The following is a 14,366-nucleotide window of genomic DNA, read 5'->3' as shown; positions in this document are numbered from 1 at the left end:
GCTGAGTTTTATCTGAGGGCCACATTCCTTTCCCTGCAACTTTCCAGGGGCCACATGCCAGAAATTTGCTGTATTACGTTCTAAAATTATTTGACCTTTGACTTCTATTGTAATGATGTAGTGATTTGCAGTTTTGCTGTTCTGTTGTGAGCCACTCTGAGCATGTTTTAATGGGGAAAGAGGCATACAGATTTAAATAATAAATGAATAAAGCCCACTGTGTTCCCCAGGGCTTACTCTGTGTTTAGGACCACAACCCTTAACTTTCATTTCTGTGGAAAAGGCAGAGGAATGGCGGGATCCATTTGGTCATTGCACAATAATGGTTTCATGGCTTCTGCAGGTAATGCCTCTTGTGCCATTTGCTGTTTTCTTGTCCCTGTGAAATTGAGACACCCACCTTTCTTACTTAGGGAGCAAAGGCATGCCTGGTGAAAAAGGAAGTAAAGGAAGTGCCGGATCTAATGGGGAGAAAGGCGAACCAGGAAGAAAAGGAGACAGAGGCATTCAGGGATATACAGGTAAAAGAAAGAAGGCAAGACAGAAAGAGACGACTGATTACTATCTGATGTGCTTTATATTGGCACCAAGTTCATGGCAGAGATTACTTCTGAACTGGGAATTTTCTTATTCATAGTCCAGTTTCTTAGCCACTATATTCCAGCAGTTAGCTCCAAGCCACAGTTTGCAATGATCATTACACTTGGTTTGACCTAACCATGGTTAGCAATGTTGCACTGTGCTTAGAGGAGTGAAATTGAACATGAGAAGGCAGGAGAAGGAAGAGGAAGAGGGCATGTCTGGGTCGGGGGGGGCGTTCCCCATCTCCTGAATATGATTAGGAAACTTGGCAGCTTTTGCACTAGGCAAAAACCAGAAATACTGATATCTTATGCAGTTAAGGGAAACTAAAAAAAAATTCATTTGAACCTTATTAATGCAAAAAATTATCTAGATGTGCCATTTGTTCATTTGTTCCTTCTGTGTTAAATCAGGAGCAACAGGAGCAAAAGGGATTAAAGGTGAAAAGGGGAATTCAGGCAAGTATGGTCTTTTTCTCTATAAGTATATAAACTTTTCCCAATCCAATGTTTTGTGGAGCTTCATTGTACATTAGACATGGGTGGCACTGTGATCTAAACCACTAAGCCTCTTGGGCTTACCAATCAGAAGGTCAGCGGTTTGAATTTCTGCGACGAAGTGAGCTCCCATTGCTCTATCCCAGTTTCTGCCAACCTAGCAGTTTGATAGCATACCAGTGCAAGTAGATAAATAGGTACCACTGTGGCGGGAAGGTAAATGGCATTTCCGAGCGTTCTGGTTTTCATCACAGTGTCTCATTGCACCAGAAGCGGTTTAGTCATGCTGGCCACGTGACCCGGAAAGCTGTCTGTGGACAAACGCTGGCTCCCTTGGCCTGAAGCAAGATGAGCGCTGCACCCCATAGTCGCCTTTGACTGGACTTAATCATCCAGGGGTCCTTTGCCTTTTTACCTTTTTTATTGTACATATGGAGCCCCACATGAAGTGAGGCTTCTCTGTTTCATTTGGTGTCTGAGAAGAAGAACACTAGAGGCACAATAACTTGCTTTTCAAGCTTTCTCTGTTAGTGAAGCAAATGTGGGACAGCTTCTCCTTGTGTAGGGAGTCCTATTAGGCTTGTAAGAAGGCATCGACTTCTGTTCCGACCCACATTCATTGCTGTTTCTGTCCCACTGCACTTCATATTCTGACAAAAACTACATTACTTATCTCGCTGTCTGCCATGGTGGAATTTTACATTGTTAATTCCATTATCATTACATTATTCTGCACCATTCATTTCAATGCAAAAGAAACACAATGCAAGGTATGGGGGGGGGAGCCATCAATTACACATTATTTGTGGACTGAAAACAACAGTGAACACCCAACAAATCAACTTTGGCCATTTATGTTTCTGTTTCCATTGGAAGCCTCCACCATCCGTGATTCATTTCCATGCACACCAGTCAGTAGGGTCAAGGAAACAGTACTCTAAAGTGCAGCAATGCTACTAGTAAACACATATGTGCACATTATCATTTTTATATGTTTATCACAGGATTAGGCTTCAAGTCCCAAGTGATGTCATGTGTCCTTGTGTTACACTGCGAGTTGGCAGCTACTCAGGAACAGCTTCCCTTCAAACCACCATCAGAGTTGATTTGGAAGCTTACAAAGAAATAGGCTGGGCCTCATTCTTGGAATGTACAACACATATTTCAGCAACCAAAAAGGAGGGGATGTGTAGAGACCACCTCTCCCATCATTTACTCACACCCTGCCCCAAATCTCGATGGGTTGCCTCTGTCTCCTGATGTGCATAAATGTTGCCTTTCAAAAACATCCAACAGGGAGCAGTTCTGTTGTAAGACTTGTTGGAGGACATCAACGTGGTCGAGTTGAGGTTCTGTATTCAGGAGTATGGGGTACCATATGTGACGACAGCTGGGACAATAGTGATGGAGCTGTGATTTGTCGGATGCTGGGATTTAGTCGAGTAGTTGAAACCTTCACTGCAGTTCCAGGTAATTTATCAGTTCATTCCCTGGCTGATTTAATCAAGTCGCAAAAGATTCAATTGTGTGTAATATGACTGTGTTCAAAAATAGCAGGGAAGGGGAAGGTATTTCTCTTTGTCATCCAAAACATGTCACTAGAGTAGAGCTAGGCAAGCAGCCTTATGCTACTCCCCTCTGAATATTCAGTTTGAATCCTTGAGACCCCTTAAAGGGAGTTTTCAAGTGCTTGAAAGACTCTGCTACTCCAAGGGGGGGGGGAAAGGTTGGCCAATGTGATGGGGTAGAAACTCCCTTGCAGATGGTAAATGCCTGCTGGGACTCTCATCCTTCCTGGATTGTTTGTAAAGAGAAGACTCTGTTGTCAGGATCTTTTATTGCTGGGGGTCATGGGAGTTATAGTTGAAGTACAGTTCCCATGACCCCTGGCTGAAAAAGAGACTGGCAGGATCTTCACTTTCCAAATGATGAGAGGCTGAGTAGGGATCCCTTCACTTTGAGGAGCCATCTAGTACCTGGTACCCCATCCCAGACCCACAAAGCAAGTTCTTTGCTCCTTGGGAGATGGGGTAGCAAGCAGTGGAGGTGTGATCAGAACCTCAACAGGCACTGCCTGCTCACAGAAGGCTCTGGCAGCCTTGGCTTCTTCTCAGAAGAATGTGGAGTGTTCACCTAATAGGGGAAGGGCCATAGCTTAGTCGTAGAGTGTTTGCTTTGCATACCAAAAGTCCCAGATCCAACCAGGAAGGTGTTTCACCACTGGAACCCAGTGTCCAAAGTGTATTAAAGTGTACTAAAGTCTGCAGGAGGCAGTGGAAGACAGGAGTGCTTGGCGTGCTCTGGTCACGAAGAGTCGGACATGACTAAACGACTAAAGTCTGCATGCTTCCTTTATGGCTAGTTACTGCTTTTGAAGTTGCTGCTGTCTGAAATTGTTTGCTGGACAATAGGATGGTAGAAAAGAAAAGAAGAGTGAGATTCTCTTCCCAAGCAATTTTCATTCTGGAGTAATTATGCAGTTGTTATGCAGCTCCAGAAGCATTTCCTAAAGCAGCCTCCCCCACCCCTACCCTCCACTTTCCTGGTACTTAGTCATAATGAGATATTAGCATGTGAGTCATATGATGGATTGTTGCTTTGTTATTTTTCACCCTTTCCTCCCTGTGCTAACTTGTTACATGTCTGCTTGACACCAGGCTCTGGAAAAATCTGGTTGGATGACGTGGGATGTACCGGAACAGAAGTCTCCATTCATTCATGTAAAAAACGTGACTGGGGTGAAAACAACTGCAGTCATAGTGAAGATGCTGGGGTAGAGTGTGCCTAATGGAGAACAGTTCTGCTCCAATGTCTGAGAAACAATACCTTAATACTGATGATTCCATGAAGAAGTGTGCATGGCACTGTCCTTCAGAGTGTATCTCTTGGCTAATTAGAGAATGGATTAATTTTGTTTGACTCATTTAATTCCACTGTACCAACACATCTCTACGTTCTCCTTTGCTGATCAAGGCTATTCTAATTGGGTATGTGAGGAATCAACATCAGTAACTGGGCTCACTTTATTAGAAGACCAGTAACTGAACTATTATTGCAGGGGAAGGGATGTAGCTCAGTGGTAAGAGCATCTGCCTTGCATGAGGAAGGTTCCCGGTTCAATCCCTGGCATCTCCAGGTATGGCTGGGAAATATCCCTGTCTGAAACCCTGGAAAGTCACTGCCAGCCAAGCGTGGGCAATGCTGAGCTAGATTGACCTAAGGTTTAACTTAGTATAAGGGCACTCCCTGTGTTCCTAATCATGACACAGGAACTACATCCTAATCACATTAACTTGGGAGTAGGGTCTTTAGAAAGGCCTACAATCTCGACTGTTTTCAGTAGCCTTCTCTTGTGTAATGATTTATCATGCTCTTTTGCTGTTGATGGTTTTGGCTGTAGTCACGTTTTATTTGGGCTGGGAGAGCTGGGTGTGTTTTTATAACTGATAGGTTTGTTCATGGTTTGCATTGGGGAAGTTTGATGCTTGTATGTTGTTTCGTTTTTGTGGAAGCTGCCTTGAGATAGTTTTTCCTTGTAAAGGGCCCCCATATAATCAAGAAATGAAGGACCCATTGAACTGAGGGATGCTGACTTCTGAGTAAGGATGCAGAGGATCCAGATAGAGGAAGGTGACTTGAAAAATATGTGCAGCTGGCTTTTGTAATTCAAACATGCCAAATCATTTTCCAGGTGTCTTCAGCTAGATATTGTCCATAAACCCATTGAAACGTACATCACAGAAACACTTCCGAAAGCAGATGAGACTTGAGGCAACACTTATAGCCTTTGTCTCCCAGAACCTTATGAAAGATAATGCCCATGTTTATTTAGTCTACTTTTCTGTGCCTTGTTCATAACTTCTTCATTTCACTATTTTCCTCTTAGAGCTCTAGCAGTGTTTGGCTGAAGTCACATGACACTGTCCATGATCCCAAGGAAGGATCTGGGTGTGGAGGAGAGAAATGAAACTGTTTCTATTGCCAAAGAGGCAAGCTTCTCCGAGAGAGAGAGAGAGAGAGAGAGAGAGCGCAGTGACCTGCTCCTGCTGCTGGTGGGGGCTGCTGTAGTGAAAAAAGAAGCAAAGCTCTCCAAATCAATGTGTTGATTTATTTCTCGATGCCGTGATAAATGTTGAAATGTCAAAGCTCACAATGGCTTGCATAGCCATGATTTCCAAGGGGAGTCCCTAGACTCAATGCAGCCATCCACGTTGATTCCTTATAGATACATACCAAAAAGCACATAGCAGATGGTGCCTTCCAAATGTGCTGGACTTCAACTCCCATCACCCCTGACCATTGACCCTGCTGGTTGGAGCTAAAAGGAGTTGGTAGTCCAACAACAAATGGAAGGACACCACATTGGTCTCCCCTGCCATATGGCACAATAGGCATTATATTAGGATCAGCTGACAGTCCTGTAATAGTAAGTGTAGTGAGTACCATGTTAAACTTTGACTTGTGAGAACTGGGTTCATATTCCTGATCTGCCATGAACTTCACTGGTTGACCTTGGACCAGTCATTGTCTGAGCTTAGCCTCCATATCAAGGGGATCATGTGCTGGACTAGAACTATCCTCCAAACTCCCAAGCTTGCAACACAGGCAAATAACCAATCCAGCAGTTCACATCATCCCTCCTCCTGTGAGTACAAACTCTGGTGCTACACTCCCCTGTGTCCCTGCTCCACTGTACCAATGTTTTTATGGTCATGGCATTCCTTTGGACTGTGGGCATTGGTTTTGCTGCCTGATTGGATGGCGGCAATATTGAAAAGATGGCCAATGGAGAGAGAGAGGTGGGGAAAGGGCAAATGAACTGTTGTGTGATTTCTCCAGATTTCCAGTCTGTATAATGAGAACCCTGCTGCGTCAGGCTAAAGACCCATCTTGTCCAGCATCGTGTTCTCACAGGGGCCAACTAGATGCCCGTGCCCGTCTCCCCACTGGCCATTCCCAGCAGTTGGTATACAGAAGCATATTTGCTCCAGCACTGGAGGTAGAACATAACCATCATGGCTAATAGCAATTGATAGCCTTATTCTCCATGAATTTTGTCCGTCTGTATACTGGTGAAAACATTGCTGCAAACAACATAGCCATGCATTATTTTATTTTATTTTAAGTGCTGAGTACTTGCATTTGGAGCCGACAAGGTTTACATGATTAACTTTCTGCTGGTTTAATAATGATATTGTGTAAATTTCAGAATGTGCAGGTTTTAATTAAATACTTAGGCTTCCATTCACTGAGGAATAAACCCTACATATACTTTACTAAATAATACCTCTCCTATACCAAATGTCTAAAGGCAAGCTCGTAGTGCCCAATAGAAAAGGTGGATGATATAAGCAAAAACCTCTCATAGTCACTTCCTGGGAGAGCCAAAATACATGACTGATCAATTCAGAACTAAGGTCATGTCTGCGCTACACCTTTAAACGCATTTCAAATATTTTAAGCAGTCTGAGGCCCCAAGCAAGGAATCTTGGGGACTGTAGTTATAAAGGATCTCTGACAAAAACTTCGCAACCATCTCACAAAATTAAAATTCCCCGGATTCTTTGGGGGAAATCATAGCAGTTAACTCAGATGTCATCTAGTTTAAATGTATAGTGCAGATGTGCCCTGTTATTCCAGTTAATTGGTGTACATCCATGAATGTGTGACACTAAGGAAAGATTCACACCCTACATTTAAAGCACGATTTCCCCAAAGAATCCTGGGAGATGTAGTTTCTTAAGGATAGTGGGAAATGTAGTCCTGTAGTGGGAAAACTACAATTCCCAGGAATCTTGGGAAAGTCATGCGCTTTATTTTTTTTTTTTGCAAGTAAATTTTTATTCAGAATTTGTAAAAGAAAAAAAAAGGACAAACAAATACAAAAATAGACATTTTAACATAAATTATTCATCCTATTTTCATGCTATACAAAAAGTAAGCATACAATCATACAAAAAAAATAATATAAGCATTAGGCTCTACTTAGCCTTTGACTTCCCTCCACCCTTTTGGTAAGTATCAAATAAATCCCGGATTGCGTAATTAGTTTATTAAAGTTTATACTTATTAGCTGATAAAGTTTTTCTAATACCGCCAGTTCCTCCTATATATCCGTTCCAATATATTTCCAAAATTTACTCCAATTTTTTTGAAATTTCTGGTCGTCTTGGTCTCGTATTCTGCCTGTTAATCTATCTAGCTCGGCATAGTTAATCATTTTGACCTGCCAGTCACTTACGTTAGGTATATTTTCTGTTTTCCAGTTTTGTGCCAGCATAATTCTTGCGGCTGTGGTGGCATAGAGAAAAAATTTTTTATCTTCATTTTTTATTTCCTTACCCATAATTCCCAGCAAAAAGGCCTCAGGTCTTTTGGGAAAAGTATATTTAAAAACTTTTTTAAGTTCATTATAAATTGCTTCCCAAAAAACCTTCACCTTGTTGCATTGCCACCACATATGGTAGAGGTCTCCCTCCACTTCACCACATTTCCAGCATGTCTTATTTTCTGATCTATAGATTTTAGCTAATTTTGCCGGCGTGAGATACCATCTATAGAGCATTTTCCAGACATTTTCTCTCAAACTCGTACAGGCCGTAAATTTAATATCTCTATGCCACAATTTCAACCACTTTTCAAACTCGATGTTATAGCCGAAGTCAATTGCCCATTTAATCATTGCCTCTTTGACTTCCTCGTCTTTTGTATGCCATTCCAGTAATATGTTGTATAATTTAGACAATGTTTTGTTTTTACCTTCTATTATTTCTATATTGAATTTTGATTTCTTGTCCTCAAAGCCCATTTTTCTTTTATCTTGCTTTAACATATCATTCACCTGATGATACTGTAACCAACCGGTGAATTGATCCTTTATTTCCTCATAAGGTTTAAGTTTAAGCCCTTGTTCTGATTTTCTTACCAAATCTTCGTAAGTGGCTGTCTTCTCTTCCATGTTGGTTTTTTTTTTTGTTAAGACCTCTACCGGTGAGATCCACCATGGTGTTTTTCTTTCAAGAAGGTTCTTATTTCTTTCCCAGACCTGATATATTGGTCCCCCGAAAATATGATTTAAGAAAGCCCTGTGGACTTTCACCTTCTCATACCAGAGATATGCGTGCCACCCGTACCAATTATTGAAACCTTCTAAATCCAACAGGTCTCTGTTCTCCAGTTTTATCCAATCTTTTAGCCAAAGTAGGCACGCTGCTTCATAATATAAACTCAAATCTGGGAGAGCAAAACCTCCTCTTTCCTTTTTATCAGTTAATATTTTCATTTTAATCCTTGGTCTTTTCCCCTGCCGGGAAAGTCATGCGCTTTAAATGTGGATTGGGTGGCCTTTATTTGTAGGGTATGGATTTGCCCTAAGTTTTAGTGACTGTATAAAGATTCTTGGGTCTCATTCTCATGAGGCATCAAAATTAATAGGGTACCTCTGCAAATGGTAGAAATCTATTCATATGTAAGAAAAGAAAATGAATCCTGGTTATGAGAAATTTCAGTTATCTTTACATTCAATAGTCAAAACTTTGTGCTCACCATTTCCCCCATAGAAATAGCTAGCATTGCAACAGTACACAAGCATGTCAGACATGGAAAGGGACTGGGGAAACCCATTTTACACCCCACAGCTAGCCTTAGGCAAAGGTTGGGGGATTTAAACAGGCACCTAGAAAAGTCATGCTGAAAATGGGCCAGGCTACACATGTAGAGGGAAAGAAAGGATTCTGGAAGCTCCTAAATGACTTGATGAATGACGAGAGCTGATTTCTAGTAGCAGGTCGGGACCTATATCTAGATTACAGTGCAGAATAAAAGAGCAGAATATGAATGCACTGTGCTGCCATTTTTGAGTTTCTCTTAAGGATTGAATGAATGAGGTGTCCCTATCGGGCAGGAGAAAATCACGATGTACCTAGCTGAGCAATTCAGGAATTTCCAAAATCAGCACTGCCAGCTGATGTCTCTCCTATATTTCCCCTACTTATGCCCAGGCATGCCAATATCTGGTATTTGGCCAAACACTCAAGGGGCTAAAAATCATTGAAATTGCTATTTCAGTGTTGAATATAATTGAATGCTAAGTACTATATTTTTAGACCATTTTTTTATGCAGAATTTATTATTTCTTCTAAAGCGCATGTCATTTTAGTTGAACTGCAAGCCTAGCAAATGCTGACCTGAAGGCATTTCTGTCTGAAGAAATACAGTGGCACAGAGTCTTGTAATACTTTGTCCTTTGCACAAGAAATATAGAAGAGTGGGCTTAAAACACACATGTGCACACCATAATATCAACATGTTTGACATAGCCGGAGAGAGAAAGAGACCAGCTTTAACACAGAGTGCATATATATACGAGATCTTTTAAATCATGCAATCAAAAAAGCACACCGTGCTGAATAACCTTCCTTACTACTCTAGGGTTGCCATATTTCAAAAAGTAAAAAACAGGAAACCCCCAAAGTTGTCGAGCTTTTTTTAAAACACACACACCAAAAAAACCCACAAATTTTTGATTGACTTGTCTAGGAACCACCACCTTTTGGAAATCCTCCCCCTCCGGATGTCAATTTCCCCAACCCCCATAATGTATGGCAGCCCTATACTACTCATCCCTCACCACTCTCTGCTTTAAGACTCGAGTCCTGGGAATGCCTTCAAGCTTCAACTCAGAATCCTGGAGTCTGTCATTAAGCATCAGATGAAGCTTCCTTTATGGATACAATCAGATCTGGAAGAGAAGATATGGGGGGTCAATTAAAAATATATATTTTCACCTCTAGTGATATGTGCTGCTTTAATGGTTATCTTAAGTGTACACTTAAAAGGCAATGTATGGCCGTGGTCCCAGGTTTGGAGTGCCAATGCGGCTGAAGTCAGATGAACAAAATTGACTTAAGCCAATAAGTCCATATCTTTTCCAAACTTGTCCCACCTTCTGAGCCACCCAACCTACCAGCAGCCAAGAATCTTCACTGCATCAATGTAGCCTGTTGCTGTGTGTAAAGGGATCCCTGGGAAAGCACTGGCATTCAGGAAGAACTAGAAGGAGGAGTCTCTGGATCAACAATACATTAGAGCAGCTATGGGAAGCTTGTGTGCATGAACCCAGCAGCCTGGCTAGCAGGGTTGGGCCAAGGGGGTTTGCTACTGAAATGCAGAACAGTGAATGGTGTGTCCCCTTCCCCACTCCAGCTCAAGATGTTTACTACCCAGGGCTGGCCAAGTTATCACAGAAGCCTTTTCCTCTGCTCTGACAGCGGAAATATACCGTATTTTTCACTCTATAGGATGCACCCGACCATAGGACGCGCCTAGTTTTAGAGGGGGAGAACAAGAAAAAAATATTCTCTCCCTCTCTGTGGCAACGCCCCTTCAGCGAAGCGACAGGAGAAGCGGAGCCCCATCCATTTCTCCACCCGCTTCGCTGAAGGGGCGCTGCGCAGAGAGGGAAAGCTGCGCAGCACCTCTCCAGCCAAGCGAAGCCAGGAGAGCAAGAGGGATCGGTGCACACCGACCCCTCTTGCTCTCCTGGCTTCAGCAAAAGCAACAGGAAGCCTTCAGAGCGCAGCGGGAGCTTCCGCTAAGCTCCGGAGGCTTCGCGTTGTTTTCGCTGAAGCCATGGAGCCTGCATTCGCCCCTTAAGATGCACACACATTTCCCCTTAATTTTTGGAGGGGGAAAAGTGCGTCCTATAGAGCGAAAAATACGGTGGCCATAAATAAAGCTGGAAGTCTGACCACCCCTGCCCTAGAATATAACACTGACATTTCAGAAGAAAGCCCCACATCCATATCATTCGGGCTGTGTGGTGCCTTGCTACATATGCTGTGGATGTGAAGAGACATCCACAGACACCTCATTTGGAGATTTAACATCTAGAACAGGTAGGGAGGACCTTTGAGGTTGTTGGGCTCCAGCTGTCATCATCCCTAATCATCGTCCATGCTGACTGGAGATGGTGGGAGATAGGTCTAGCAATGTCTGGAGAGTCTTGGGTTCCAAATACGGTATATCTGTTCTGGCGACCCTGGCAAAGGAGCTGATCCCTGCTCTAGCAGCTCACACAAACACAATTTTAACAAGGCATCCCGGAAATGACAAAAAAGATGGGGAAAGGACAGCAACTTACCTAGAGATCAATACTAGAAAGCAGGGACTACCCCTTCTAAACATTCTGCAGAACAGCAGAAGGATATGCACCCCTCCACCGTTTGCTGAAAAAAATCACCTTAACATATTTCTTAATGTGGATAAACTTTGTTTGCTGTGTCAGGCATTGGTCCAAAGCCTAGGGCATCAATGTATAGTCCATTCATCAATTAGATTGATGAGCCAGTGTGGTGTAGTGGTTAAGAGCGGTAGACTGGGGAGCCGGGTTCGCGTCTCCGCTCCTCCACATGCAGCTGCTGGGTGACCTTGGGCCAGTCACACTTCTCTGAAGTCTCTCAGCCTCACTCACCTCACAGAGTGTTTGTTGTGGGGGAGGAAAGGAAAGAAGAATGTTAGCCGCTTTGAGACTCCTTCGGGTAGTGATAAAGCGGGATATCAAATCCAAACTCTTCTAGATTAATTGAGCACAAATCAAACATTTAAAAAATGGCTTTAAAATAGTGCCCTCTCTCTTTTGTGAGCAGCAGTTGCTATTGCTGTTGTTTTTTGATTTTTTTTAAAAAAAGCTTAATTGTTTTTAAAACATGCACTTCCTTAGAAGCACCATTCCTCCTCCTTTGCCACATTGGAGACACACTGGCTGTTGTGACATACACATCATCCAAAAACAAGATAAATGTCCTTAGTTTTTTCCTTCCAGAGGTCTGTTTTAGCCACATGCAAATGCATATAGACTTAATTGATTTATCAGCTGAAACCCCTACAGTGAATCAGCTTTTTCTTATTGTGTGACGAAAGACAACACAATCCACAATAGAAACAGACAACCTTGTTGCTTCTAGGTGTTTTGTCTCCTTTCGGATCTTTTGACAAATTGCTCCTTCTCAGCGCTAGGTGGAGCTCAAGGTCCTCATCCCCATTTAGAATAAAGATGTAGTCCAGTGTCACGAGAGAAATATAGCAAGGAGTCACTGACAAAAGTAATCAGTGAGTCTAGGACATTGCGTTGAAATATAAACCGTCTTACTCCAGGTGTGTGCCTAGGTAGATAGGCTACTTGATAATTTCCAGTCATTTAAGCAATGTTTAGATTTCATTGCTTCAAATCTTCAAAAAAAAAGATCGCTCATTTTTTTTTTTAAAAAAAGAGAAAAATCTTGCCTCTTTTCACCTTCAGAATTTGCATGGCTGTGCCTGACAACTATCCATTAGAAGCAAATTGGCTACGCATCTGAGAAGGATCTGATGGCTGCTCCCTCCCTCTTTAACTCTGTATCTAGCAATGGGTGAATCCATCAATTCAAATTTCTCCCAGTTTCTCCTTTATCCAGTCATAGGTGCTGTTCACCACATTTCCACACCACTTTGCAATTTCGTGCAACTTTTTCTTAATGTGCACATTTTGGTATGCACTTCTGCATATTATGCACATTCTTGCAAAATGATCACCCCGATATAATGTATTTCATATGTTATTTTCACCAGTAAGTGCATTTCTGTGCATACCTTACCCTAGTACGTACATTATAATTTTTTTACACATTCCTTGTCTGGAGTACTGCATGGCAGAATTCAGAGAGGTGCAACTTTCAAAGGATGACTGTGTTTTAATTTGCTTTTTATATATTTATTTTATTTATTTATTTATATACCACCCTATGCCCGAAGGTCTCAGGGGGGTGCACAGAACAATGTCAGAATATAAAAGCACAAAATATATAATCAAAATAAAAACAACAACCCAATAACCCCCCCCCCAAAAAAAAAAACCCACACATACCTATTTTAAAAAGGCATAGGATGTCAGTCAAAGCAAAGCAACCAAAGGCCTGGTTAAAAAGGAACATAATTTGCCTGAATTTCAGAGGTTCGTCTCTAATTCAAACTGAATCGAATTTCTCCCCAATTCCTACCTGAATCTAAGAAAAGGGGGAACGTAGTACTCTGATTTTTCTAGGTCTGCCAGAGTACAACGTGAAATTCCTTCTTTCTACTGCCTATGTCCAAGGCAGCTTACAAGTAACATAAGGATACACTGACGAAAATAACGATAATAGTAAACTGTAACTATTCACCTGGATCTTCCTCATAGGACAATTGGAGGTAGATGATCCTGAAGGAGGGTAGGGGGCCCTGATGTTTTCTTTGCATGGCCCACTCTCCTGGAAATCCTGACATTCCCATCATCCATTGTGGCACAGAAATATCTGAAGTTGTCCAGGGACTAAGAGAAGACTTTGGCAAAAGCAGGAAACATTGTCCTCTTGTAACCGAAGGCATTTCAAGTTTATTGGACATCTTTGTGACTGAACATCAGGCTCCTCATCTCCACAATCCAATCAGGGCTTCAAAAAGTTTTTAGGACATTTCTACAAACTGCATGGTAGAGATAGTGGAAAATTTGCGTTCCGTTGCTGTCAGTGTAGAACAGACGTGAGGACCATTTGGCAGGAGGGCATCTGCTTGGCAAAAGGTCCCAGGTCCAATTCCCAGCACTTCCAGGCAGGACTGGGAACCGGGTTGGACCAGGTTTTCACTGCCTGAGGCAAAACAGGAATATCCCTCCTCCCCTGGCCATGCCCCACCACCACCTATGTGGCTTACTGAGGTCCTGGCCTCAGTGGCAGCCAGTGGCATAGCGTGGGTTGTCAGCACCCGGGGCAAGGCAAGTAATTTGTGCCCCCTAACCCGTGGATTTGCGCCCCCTAACCCGTGGATTTGCGCCCCCTAACCCTAACCCCCAGATGTTGCGCCCGGTGCGGCCGGCCCCCCCTGCACCCCCCACGCTACGCCACTGGTGGCAGCATCAATTTCCAGGCGCAGGACCACCACAGGAAAAATGGTAATAAAATCCAAGTGGAGAGATTGCTGTTGTGCTTAGATTCTGTTTGCAGGCTTCCCATTGGGGCACCTTGTTGGCTACTGGATGGTGGACTAGATGGGCCTTTGGCCTGATCCAGCAGGATCTTCTTATGTTCTATATCATTGGCTGTATCCAAGCCTAGTCTCTACACTGGGGCCCTGAGCTTTGTGTAAAACCTGGACTGGAACTGCTCCAGACTCTGGTGTACAGGAACACATAAAACATGGACTGGATTCCCTTAAAATCACACCATATTGCTGTGACTGTTACTCTGATGTGCGCCATTGTGTCCTCTCTCTACA

At 42.8% G+C, this 14,366-nt stretch overlaps 1 protein-coding gene across 2 annotated transcripts in view; it reads left to right on the top strand.

Moving 5' to 3' along the window:
• Window positions 1-6,327, top strand: part of MARCO (macrophage receptor with collagenous structure) — a 28,756-nt gene extending 22,429 nt beyond the window's left edge. For both annotated transcript variants that reach the window (XM_082198583.1, XM_082198582.1), the window contains 4 exons: window positions 414-521; window positions 996-1,044; window positions 2,380-2,549; window positions 3,737-6,327. In XM_082198583.1, the coding sequence (XP_082054709.1) occupies window positions 414-521; window positions 996-1,044; window positions 2,380-2,549; window positions 3,737-3,867 (458 nt within the window). In that variant the 3' untranslated portion in view covers window positions 3,868-6,327. The remainder of the gene's footprint in view (window positions 1-413; window positions 522-995; window positions 1,045-2,379; window positions 2,550-3,736) is intronic.
• Window positions 6,328-14,366: the final 8,039 nt, after the last annotated feature.

The sequence above is a fragment of the Podarcis vaucheri genome (assembly GCF_965113315.1).
Source record: "Podarcis vaucheri genome assembly, chromosome: 1".
In the NCBI taxonomy this organism is placed as follows: domain Eukaryota; kingdom Metazoa; phylum Chordata; class Lepidosauria; order Squamata; family Lacertidae; genus Podarcis; species Podarcis vaucheri.
Note: the sequence above shows the minus strand (reverse complement) of the source record. Positions and strands in the feature narration are given on the sequence as shown.